This window comes from Salvia hispanica, chromosome 1 (genome assembly GCF_029641045.1).
Source record: "Salvia hispanica isolate PSC_SH4W2 chromosome 1, Shi_PSC_v1, whole genome shotgun sequence".
Lineage (NCBI taxonomy): Eukaryota > Viridiplantae > Streptophyta > Magnoliopsida > Lamiales > Lamiaceae > Salvia > Salvia hispanica.
The window spans coordinates 62110637-62123239 of record NC_142692.1 but is presented as its reverse complement, the minus strand read 5'-3'; the positions used below and the strand labels follow the sequence as shown (position 1 = coordinate 62123239).

Genomic DNA, 12603 nt, shown 5'->3' with positions numbered 1-12603 from the left:
GTAATGGTGTTATTATTTAGTACTATTGGTTTTGGTACTGCAGTTGTTATTATTTTGGCACTACATTTGTTATTATTTTGGTAATAGTAAACTACGACTAATTATTTTGATACTACATTGTTATTATTTTCGTATAATGGTGATAATAAAATGTCTATTGGTGTGTTAATATTTTGATACTACATTTGTTATTATTTTAGTACTGATGGTGATAATAAAATGTGAATTATATTTGGTACTATTGGCGATAATAAAACGTGAATTAAATTTCAACACCCTAAAATGATTGCGAAAAGTAAGACATATCAAACATAAAAGACAAAAATATCTATGCAAAGTTCATAACCATAAACTGTAGATTGTTATGCTTACAACAAACGAAAGCTGGATCGTAGATTCACTATAAACCTGACAAAAATCATCACCATTCTGCCATCCCCATGGGGATACCATGTCCAAAAAATCAAAAACCACCTGAAATGCTAGGCTTCAATCGAAGTCCGTAAAGTTCAAAGTTCATGACAAAACAAGGCAGACTGCACGTGATTTTCACAAAATGAAACACAACACCACAACAAAATCCCACAATGACACCCACAAGTTTAATCTGCGTTTCTGCGACGGCCACACCTCTGAGCCCTCCTGGTGACGCTTATTGGACGAGGTGGACCTGCCGCTCCTGCTGTCCCCCGAGTAGGCTGCCCTCTCCCAGCTGCTGGTGCTTGTCTGGCCGGAGCAACCCGCGGTGCGGCAGTTGATCGACTTGAAGATGGCCCCGCACCAGATTGCGGCTGGCTAGAAGATGCTCCATTCCTTTGACTAGTCGGTGTCGGTGGTCGAGGGTCGTTTTGACAGGTTCTCCTGTTGTGCCCTATCTGACCGCATCGACTGCACGTGATCAAGGTTGACCACATAAGTTCTTCGACCCCATTCTCACGATATTGTACCTGTGTTTCCCAACAAGCAAAATTATGGTAACTTAGTGGCATTACCTGATTTTTGTAGCATAACATAAGTACCTACTTATCAAATTAAATGTATCAACTGATTTTGCTTTCATTTAAAATTGAAAAAAAGTGGAATCAGATGTGAGAATATCACAATGATGTGGCATCAGTTAAAGGCTATAGGAGTATAATATTGCAAAACTTGTTTGGATTTCACTTATTTGCAAGAGGATAGAAAGCATGCACTTATTTCTAATTAATTTAATTACTACAAAGATGTATCTGTATTATGGTAACTTAGTGCTCATACCTGATTTTGTTCTCTTCTAACCTTGCGTGGGCGGCCACGTTGCCTTTTTGTGTTAGGGGGAACCAACTCGAAACCAACTTCCGACGATCTAGGCCAATTTTCCATCCCGTTGATAGGATACAAGACATGCTCGTAGAGGGCAGTCATGCGGATCCGTGAGTAATACTCAGACACATAATCTGTGATGGAATCGCCGATCTTCAAAATGGAGGCTGCCGCATGCACACATGGGATACCTCTGAGTTGCCAAAGCCTACACGTGCATTTCTTTGTTTGCAAATTCACCACAAACTGACTATAAGGGCCAGTGACTTGGTATTCATGCTCACCGTTCCACAACGATCTCCACGAGGTCGACTCTGCGGCTGCTTTATCAATAATCTCCTTGATCACAGGAGGTACCGGGAAATCATAGTTCTTCACCCACTGACCTCTGATCTGTATGCGCTCCAGCTGCTGTGTTCGAATCTCCTCCAGCATGGTTATTATTGGCTTCTCTCGAGCAAGAACAATCTTTGAGTTAAACGTCTCACACATGTTGTTGAGCTACATGACGTGTCACGTATTAAAATAATTGACAATGTGAAGTCAATATAAAGGAATACCTTGTACTGTACTTGCAGTTAGTAGGTTACCTGTGTATCACAAAGAGTGTGCTCAGAGAAGAAGGCCTTAATCCATTTCTCCTTCGGGGCAACTCTAGTCAGATACTGGTGTGCATTTGTGTTGAACACTTGCATTGCATCCATATTTTGGTCAAACTCCACGACCGTTGTGCTAGATGAAATCCTCCACATCCTCTTCTTCAATATGTCTCCGGAGAAGCGCTTCTTGTAGTTGTTGTACATATGTTGTACGCAAAATCGGTGTTCGCTTTGTGGATATTTTTCACCAATTACCATACCCAAGCCCTGCATAAAGTAAATTGAAATAAATACAAAATTTATACTTCATATACAATAGAAAATGTTGTACCTTTTGTTGGTCCGACATAAAAACATATCTAGGAGGATTAGCCGATATATCCAGATCCTCGTCTAGGAAATCCAGAAACCAATGCCATTGCTCGTAGCTTTCGGTCTCGCAACTGCCCAAGCTATTGGCCACCATCCATTGTTGGGATCGATGCCGATAGCGGTGAAGAGCTGACCCTTGTACATCCCACGCAAGAAACATGCGTCAAGGAAGATTATTGGTCGACAAAAGCATTTCCATCCAACCTTCAATGGCCCTAAACAAATATAAATCCTACGGAACCGAGGGCCAGAGCTCGAGCTCATTCTTTCATCATCGTAGTGTATGTGGACAGTTGATCCAGGATGCGTCCTCAATAACTCCTCCTTGTAGTAAAAAAGTCTCTTGTACTGATCCCCAATCTTTCCATAGATGCCTTGCAGTGCCGTTTCTTTAGCCCGATTTGCCTTCATTCTGCTGATAGTTGATCCGAATTGCTCATCTACACATTGTCGAATAGCTGTCAGTGGAATGTGAGGATTCGCTTTGATCTTTTCTATGAACCGTTGCCCTAACCACTTCGACGTGATCCATCGATTATTCTGTACCCTGGAGCAAGTGAGCGAATGTCTTCTATTCATCGTCTGTACAACATAGTCTGTCATGTTATGAATGAGATTCTTCCTGAAGTAAACGAACCACTGACAGCCACGTCCAAGGCACACGGCTCTTAACCTTTTCCTGTTATTGACCTTGATGTGGATATCCCTCTTCGACAACACTGAATACTGTCGGAGTGTCTCCCTAATGTACTCTCTATCACCGAACACATCCCCAACACTCCAGTCCGGCAAGCCATCAGTGAGAGTGAATGTGCGACAACGAATATTGGTCCTACGCCTACCTTCTTCAAGATCAGTTGTGTCATGTAGATCGGTATTCACCAAATCATTAAGCATGTCGGCTTCTTCTGCCAGCTGCCACCCATCATCCTTCCTTTTAGTAATTTTTGCTGAGAATGATCTCTTCCTCGTGGTTTTGGAGGCATTCGAACCAGATGCTATTAAGGGACCGCTTGGGTTTGCAGAAGTATCTACTTCAACATCAGTACTTGCCCGGACTAGCTCCTCGAAGTACGAAGAAAAGAGCTGCTCGTCTCTACACATGTTGTTGACAGATATGACCTGGACAACATCATCGTCTGAATCTTCATCACTACCCTCGTTGTGTAGAGGGCAATCTTCCCAACTTTGAGGCGTCTGGGCTTCTAATCCCACTATGTTCTCCCCTGCTGCAGCTAGGTTTTCCTCTTCAACTTGGGGTCTGCCCCCGCCCAAGTTATCATCTAGAGGAGCTGCATCGGCCAAGTTTTGCGAAGCTTGAACATCAACTCCGCCAACATTCTCCTTCATCTGTTGCCCTGCTCCACCTTCAACCCAATTTTCAAGGTATTGCTCCCAATTTTCCCAATTTTCTACCAAGTTATCAATGAACGAATACTCATGTGGTTCACACAAATTACACAAATTATTCAAATCGGGTCTATACACTTCATTCTCGGTTCCCAAGCAACTTTCCACTCCACTGCCTGGTGCATCGGATGATACTCAACAGGCTATACCACATAACGTAACAACACAGTAGATACCTAATGTTAGTACACTCATCAACTCCTAGTAACCACTAATTTCATAATATTAAATACGATACCCACTTTATAACCAACTGTTTCAGTCTGTGGGGCTGGTTGAATTTGCACAAATGATTCCTGTAGGACTTGCTCCTCAACTTGTACATTTGGTTGTGACTGTGCAGGTTCAAATGGAACATCAGTAATTTTCTCTACTCTATGCGCTGCCACACGATGCTACAAAAAAATTTAAATGAAGTTAGTACACCCTAAATTCAAAAAAAATTTAAAGGCAGATGGCTGAACATCAACTACTTCAACTACGGTTTCTTGTAGGGCTTGCTCCTCAAATGCAGGCTGAACAAATGATTCCTGTAGAACTTGCTCCTCAACTTGCACATATGGTTGCGGCTGTGCAGGTTCAAATGGAACATCAGTAATTTTCTCTACTCTATGCGCTGCCACACGATGCTACAAAAAATTCAAATGAAGTTAGTACACCTTAAATTCAAAAAAAAAAAATCAAATGCAGTTGGCTGAACATCAACTACTTTAACTACTGTTTCTTGTGGGGCTTGCTCCTCAACTTGCACAGATGAAGGTGTATCAACTAGTGTTGCTTCGGGCTGTAAGGTTGGCCGATCATCTCTCAACTACAAAAAAATGCAAAAGAAGAGACAGTTAAAATAAATTTCAGTTTAAGTTCAAAAATAATAACACATGCAGTACCCAAAAAATAAATTTCAGTTTAAGTGCGAAAAAATAATAACACATGTAGTACCCAAAAAATAAATTTCAGTTTAGGTTCAAAATAATAACACATGCAGTACCCTAAATTCAAGTACCTGTTCCACAGTTGCACTAAATTCATCCATCAAAAATTTCAAAATTCTTGATTCATCTACCTCTTTCTTTCTCCATTCTTCACGTGCTTTAGCCAAACTACTCACTAAATAGTCTTCGAACTCTACATCCTGCTCATACCACTCAAGCAAAGGTATTCCAGGATTGACCTTCGCCTTCTTCAGCGGCTTCTGTTTCGACACAACCAGAGGGGGCTCGTCGATTTCCTCTATCACTACACCCTTCGACTTAGGACTGAAATAATCCTTCATATATGCCTCTTGGTCCTTATGCTTTCGGGCTCTCGCTTCAACTTCGGTGATCTCCAAAACATAAACATGCACAATTCTCTCTAGTTTGTTAGCCAACTTTTTGAATCTCTTCAAGTGTTCCTCATCAATAAGTGGTTCGAGAGGATGACCAACTTTAGTGCCATGACATGCTTGATTGTGGGAAGGATGGCAGTAGTAGAACTCACAAATGTATTCTCTGCGATAACCTAATTTAAGCACAATGGATGACAAGTCCAGCAATTCGAATTGCCGGATAGTACAATTATCCACATAATTCAACATACCCCCTACATATTCTTCGCCAACAAATATACCCCCATGGTGAACGGCCAAACTAAACCTATCAGGCCTTCCAGCTGAGTGACAATGAATGTAAAAAATCATTAACAAACAAATCAAGTAATACCCCAATTCAATGGAAAAAAAATTGCAGCTGGCGATGCCACTACATTCCTTCATCAATGAATTATATATAAAAAATAAAATAAACTTGAATAACGTAAAATGTGTATGTGTTACTCTAACCACATGACTACGGTACTGATTTCTTGATATATAGGGTAATAATATGATCACCAAATGCAGATTGCAGAAACATGAAATGCTCAAGATTCTATGAAAAATAAGAAAAAATGACAACTTTTTGCATTCATAAATCCATGGTGCAAAAAAAAAAATTCGCAGTGCCCAAGAAATGCGGATGAAACAAACATTGGAGCATTAGCTAAATTCATGGTGCAAAAAAGCAAAAGAAACAACAATTAAAAAACCGTTTAAGACTCACCAAAAAAAAAAAAGCCGTTTAAGAATAACAAAAAAATCAGTCATATGTATATAGATATAGAAAAATAGTTGTTCACTTACAATTGCAGCTACGGACTAAACTTTTTTTTTGCCCTCCTTTAACTTTGTTGCCAACACCAATGCCGAAGGGGAAACAAATATTTACTATGACTGTTGAATTTAAGATTACTGCAAAATCGAGCAATGAAACCAAAAAAACTCACCGTATTCATTTTTCGGGTTGAATATATTCTGTCCACGACCACGGATGTCCCACGTCTCCTCGTCTACATCTATTATATGCGGAGCTTCATAGCCAACCCCGGAGCTAGAAGCTTTCGATTTTGAAGACGACGCCCGCCCTCTTTTCTTGGGGGGCATTTCTCACCGTTTAACGTCAATAGCACAACACCGACGGTCGATTTCTTCAGTCGGCCGGACGTCAGATTGAGTGGAAGGGAGGTAGAGTGAGAGTGGTAGATGAAACGGTGGAGGTTTTAAGTGAGAGAGTGAGAAAGTGAGATGAAGTGGCATGGTGGAAGGATGTTTAGTGAAAATGAAATTGTTGACGTGTCAACCATCCATTGAAGTAAAACATAAGACAAAATAATGTTACTGTGCATGAGATCAAATCATCAAAAATTCGCTCCTAACACTTTGCATCAAATCTTCAGAAATTCGCTCCTGACACCCTGAATATCTGCAAAAATCAGACATTTTTTATTTCCAAAATTACCCCCATCTACCTAATTTGTCCTTACGGGGTAATTTGGGGCGAAATTTATGCTAGGTACCGAAATTGTGATTAATAGATACCATAAACGATATAAAATAAAGATCAGGTACCGTTTTCGTGCGAAAGTGAAAGATCAGGTACCATTTATGTAATTCACTCTTATTATAAAATTAATACTTTAAAAATAGGACCCACATCCTACCAACTTTTTCAACTCACTTTCCATTACATCTCTTAAAATTTGTGTCGGATCAAAGTGTGTCAATATTAGGGGGACGGAGGTAGTATAAAAATCACAATAAAAAATAACTATAGAAATATATAAAAAATACTAGTAATTCATAAAATTTATCAAATAAAAATTTAAACAAATGAAATAACCCTTCAATAAAAAAACGTTACCAATGAAACACGTCTGACACTTTAAATTTTATTAAAAGTAAAAAAAATTGACTTTCAAAGTTTTGCTATTATTATATTACTATTAGTGTAGTGCTTTTTTTATAACCTCTTCTTCCCTAATTTATATCTTCTTTCCAAATACTCTTTCTCCGCCATTGTTTTAAGCTTCTGTCTGCAATTTTAAATTTCAGCCCCTCGGCCCCTCCTTCTCACTAATCTCTCAACAATTTAGACTTCCAAGGCATTAACATAGTGATGGCTAAAGACACATCCTGAAAATTTTGAAACTTTTTGAAATAGAAATATTTTTAAAAAACAAAACAAGTTGGGATCGGATGGCCATGGTCTGGGTTGTTGTAGAACAGAAGCACTCGATCAACGTGGGGATGGAAGTGGTGAATGTTGACTACTATTCCAAATTGATTTCGATGTAAAGGCTGGAGATAGAATCATGCAGTTTAGACCATTAGCGAATTGTGACTTCGGAGGTTTGCATGCATCGGCGTCTAAATGCTTGATGACATCTTTGCTTGGTTTGTACGATGGATTAGAAAAAAGGTTTTTAGGTTTTCTGAGTTTTGTCGAACATATATTATGGAATAATATTATGTAATAATATTATGGAGTAATATTATGTGATATTATGTAATATTTCTGAGTAATATTATGTAATCCCTCTGTACCTCCTGGCACTAATTTTAAGAAATTGTTTAATCTTAAGAAAGAAAATGAAAAAATTAGTTAGTTACCACTTACCACCAAAACTAACAATAGTGATTCTTTAATCTTTTTGTATTTATGCCTTTCAAGGAAAAAGGGAAAACAGAAGAATTAAAGCAAGTACAAAATCAATAAATAAACTTAAACTTTAGTATTTAAATACATTTAGATTTTGCGTGCGCTAAAAAAGTATTATCAATGCATCTACATAAATCGAACCAAAATAGATTATAACCGGGGTGATCACAAAATTCGTGTATTCACTTCTCCTTTTTTGAGAAACAAATAATACACAGTGTTGCAGGAAACTACTCCAAAAAAGAACTAACTATCAATGCCTCTCTAACATAAAATCGAACAAAAATATTTTTAGAAAAAAGATAGAAATAGTCTATAATAGGTAGTGTGATTGAGAAATCATCGATTTAGAGGAGCAGAATTGATCCTTTTGGAAGGACCAGATGGAGGAATGGGCACTCCCTTTGGAAGACTGACGAGGAAAAGTTTATCCTTATCTTCCCTAGAATACTTCAAAGTCATCGCCGAAGTCCGAACTATCCGCTTCCACTGCAGTCATTCTCCCAGGCCTACCAGCATCCACGTCGGAACTCAGAATACAAACCGCGATAACAAAAACAAGGGCCATGGTTAGGGTTTTTGAGAGAGAAGAAGAAGGCATTGTAGAATGGAATTAATGTAGCTTCAACTTTTTTTTTTTTTTCCTGTGGTTTAGGTATTTGATATTTAATGAAGGAATGTATGTGTGTTGTTTGGGTGGAGGAGAGGAGGGGAGGGGTTTATATATAGTTTAGTGCCAAGTATTTTACATGCATGCCTAGGTTAAGGGTTTACCAAATTAAATTGACCATATATTTTCTTCTACTTTTTCTAATAAAACCAACTAATCTTCGACTATATTTTCGTTGCGTGTGCTGCAAGATTACATTGCATGGTGTGTCTGTCAACATGGAAAGGATTTCACTGGTAGAAGGTAAGGAACACTATTGAAGGAAGATTGAATGATAAAGGAAATTATGGAATGTTGTACATATATAAAATATGTCCATACATATATAGAATATTTCATACCATATATATGTGGAATAATAGAATATAGTACTCTCCCTGTCCCTAATAATTTGTCACCAGATTTAGGAAATGTAATAGAAAATAGGTTGAAAAAGTTAGCGGTACGTGAGTCCTACTTCTATATATTAGGAATGAGTTAGTGCAATGTGAGATCTACTACCAAAATTGGTAAAAGTGAAAGGTGATTTTAGAGACGGACGAAAATGAAAGTAAGTGATAAATTTTCAGGGACGGATAGAGTATACTACCTCCGTCTCCCAAATTTTGACACAGTTTACTATTTCGGTCCGTCCCTGAAAATTTGACACACTTCACTTTTTACCATTTTTAGTAGTGAACCTCATATTCTACTAACTCATTTCTACTCACATTTTATTAAAAAACTAATACTTTAAAAGTAGCACTCACATCCCACCAACTTTTTCAACTCACTTTCCATTACATTTCTTAAAATCCGTGTCGGATCAAAGTGTGTCAAAATTTAGGGGACGGAGGTAGTACCCCTCCGTCCCACTTTAGGAGTCCCGGTTGAGTTCGGCACGGGATTTAAGAAATATATAAGAAAGTTGGTGAAAAAAGATAGTGGAATGTGAGTCCTACTTTTATATTCTCTCTCCGTCCCATTAAAGATGACCCACTTTCCTTTTTGGTTTGTCCCAACCAAGATGACCCATTACTTTAAATGGAAACCCCTTTATCTCTACTTTATCCCCTCTCTCTTACTTTACTCTCTCCATTTAACACACAAAATAAAGTTGCATAAAATCCCGTGACGGCTAAGAAATGAGTCATCTTCCTTGGGACGGAAGGAGTATTAGTTTTATAATACAATGTGAGTGGTATGTGGAGCCTATTACCAACTGTGGAATATTCTAACCGGGACTTCTAAAGTGGGATACCCAAAAGTAGTAAACCGGGACTCCTAAAGTGGGACGGAGGGAGTATATAATTTGCTCTTCCTTTCCGACTCTTTGTTCCCAACACTTAGGACAATAGCGACTTGAGCAAAAAAATGACAACAGACTCTGCATCTTTCAACATGGAAACATTCTTACAACTGACTTTCATTTCTCCTTATAGTAGAGAGAAGATCCCTTAAATCTTGCTATGCAACGAAGATGAAATCTTTAGCAGATCTCTGCAAGCCATCACACAATCCTCAGACACGATCTATTGAATGTGAGGCAAAAGAAGCAACTCATCAATACTCTCATACAAGTTTTTTACGCCATTCATTGTGGCATTGATTGATGGGAGCAAAGAAGAAGCTTGATAAACTCATGTTTGAATAGGTTCAATTGCTCACTAAGTTGGATTAATGTGGAGTTTACTCATTTAATTCTATAGTCTTTGACCAATTATATGACTTTTGGGAGTTTAATGAGTTTGTTTAAATTGTGCACTAAAAGACAAGAAAACCGACATTGGATGAGATTAAGGGAATCTCACTCGACCGAAGATTGACACTGCACGAAGATTGTCCCAATCCAGAGACTTCCACTCGACCGAGTGGAGTTCTTTCCGAAACCCACTCGGTCCGACTGGCCAATCTGAATCGATTTCCAAAGTGCTGCACTCGATCGAGTGGCTTTCACCCCAGAATCCGCTCGACTCGAGTGGAATCGAATTCGTCGAGGGCATACAGTTTCACTCAACCGAGTGGCTCTCTTCTTAGATTCCACTCAGTCTGAGTGGCGTCGTATTTTTTCGCCCAGAAGACCCACACTCGTTCGAGTCACTCCTGGACCAAATCCAACTTGACCGAGTTGCAGCTGCCGTTACAGATTTCTTTCCAAATCCTGCCTTGGTTCAAATACCAGGCACGAATTTTATCAACTCTGTTGAACACTCTATCTCATTCTAGAACACTCTTCACGGTGAAGAATTGAAGATTGACTTCTTTGACTCGAAGATTGAAATATTGAATCTTCAATTTCGATTATTCATCCCTTGGAAATATTTTATTAGCTTTTCCTATGTTTTTGCTTGTTTAATGGTGTTAGCTTTTGAATTAGCCGTGAACATAAGGAATTCAACCTCCATTGTAGAGTTCTTGGTACGAATTTCATAGTTTTCATCCGAGTGAGTTCGTATTTACCTTGCTCTTGGGGTTGTTTGATTGTTTCTTGAGCTTTATTCATTCAATTGCATAGCTAATTTTTGAATGTATTAGGGTCAATTGAATTAATTAACCTAGAAGTTAGAGTAATTTACACCTTAATTCAATAGAATACATGAGAATTGAGATTTTGTGTGAGCTCATTAATCTTGAAGGTTATAGAGTTAGGTGTTGGTGTTTAGAAGGGGACTTCGATTATACCACCTAATATACGGGTTTCTCTTCTTGGAAGGGGGTTTAATCTAACTAAGCGATTGACATAACAACCCTAGAGACATCTAACGGTATGAATTAATTGGATATAAGCTTGGAATTGTGCATCAGATCTTAGAGTGTTGCATTGTCCCTGCGATCAAAGTTAACATAATTGTATATTGTTGAGAAATCTGCATTTTGATCCACGTTATTAGCCACAGTAGGTGTGTTGTCTCTCCATCCATTAATTTTCCATTTCTTCAATGTGATCATACAATTTTAAATTTTCTAACAGATTCTCTAAATAAAAGTAGTGTATAAATACTCAATAACTTGTGTGATTGATGGTTTTTATCTGGCGAAAGCATGTGATACAAAGTCAACAACTGTTCTCTCTTGAGAGACAATTGGAATATGAAAACATATGATAACATTAAACAATGCAAGTCCTTCGTGTTCATGAATTCATCATATTTGTTGTGAGTTAGTATTATATTCTTTGAAAATTATCTTCCGTTTAACTTCATTAATCTTTTCTCGACAGCAAGTTAAACACATGCAGAGAAGAATCTAAATGGGAGTTAAATGATTTTTTTTACAATTTTTCTCCAGATATTTAGAAATTCGTTATCTTGGTTTCATGAGAAAGTAAAGATAAGAAAAAGCAAGAAAATAAAAAGACAAGCATGTAGTAGAAATATTTGAGGATTTTGTTAGGTTGATGATCAAGGAAAATACAACTATACATCATACGTACTGTTTCTTTTTTTCTAATCTACAAAATTGTTGTTCTCATAATGAGTCTAATTGTTGAGAATGTTCAGAAGGGAAACTCTGGTTTTGATCAGCTGCCTGAAGATTGATTCGAGATCTTCTTCAACAACTTGAATGTCTGAATCCATCTCTTTTATGTGATTCACGAGCTCGTTTTCTTGGTTCAGTTGCAAGAATGATTCCACCTTGTTGAACTCATTTTCGTCAGTGGATACTTTCTTGGAATGCATCAGCCTTGACAGCAAGGATCTCTTGCTTTCATGCACATTGGTTCCCAACACGTAGGACAACAGAGCCTCGAGCATGGAAATGGCAACAGACTCTGCATCCTTCAATATGGAACCATTATCACAAGTGGCCGAGGAGCTATGCCTCAAGTTCTTCAAACACTTTTGTATCATTTTCTTCAACTTCTTTCTGGAAGAAAGGTAAGCATTGATGCCTTGAACATCCTTTCTCCTTATTGCAGAAAGAAGATCTCTTAAATCTTCCTTTGCAATTGAGATGACATCTTTAACTGAACTGCAAGCATCCAATAGCTTAATGTAATCATCCACACATTCCTCAGAAACAATCTGTTGAATGTGAGACAAAAGAAGCAAATCGTCAATGCTCTCATACAAGTTTCTCAGACCATTTATTTTTCCATTGAATGATGAGAGCGATGAACAAGTAGCTTCTGAAGATCTCAATCTGTACAAATTGTCATCGAACTGTGAAACAGCAGGATGAGATGAAGATGGGAAACTAAGAGAGCGGCCATGATGAAGAGCCATTGTTTTCTTTTTTGATTTCTGTTCTTGGTGAA

The 12603-nt window shown here is 38.2% G+C and overlaps 1 protein-coding gene across 1 annotated transcript; it reads right to left on the bottom strand.

The window, feature by feature from the left end:
- Positions 1-11703: 11703 nt before the first annotated feature.
- LOC125220272 (uncharacterized) lies at positions 11704-12603 on the bottom strand. The gene has a single exon (XM_048122431.2). The coding sequence runs from the start codon at positions 12569-12571 to the stop codon at positions 11825-11827; it is 747 nt and encodes a 248-aa protein (XP_047978388.2). The 5' UTR covers positions 12572-12603; the 3' UTR covers positions 11704-11824.

Coding starts and splice junctions, on each gene's coding strand:
- LOC125220272 (XM_048122431.2), bottom strand. CDS start 12,571: ATGGCTCTTCATCATGGCCGCTCTCTTAGTTTCCCATCTTCATCTCAT.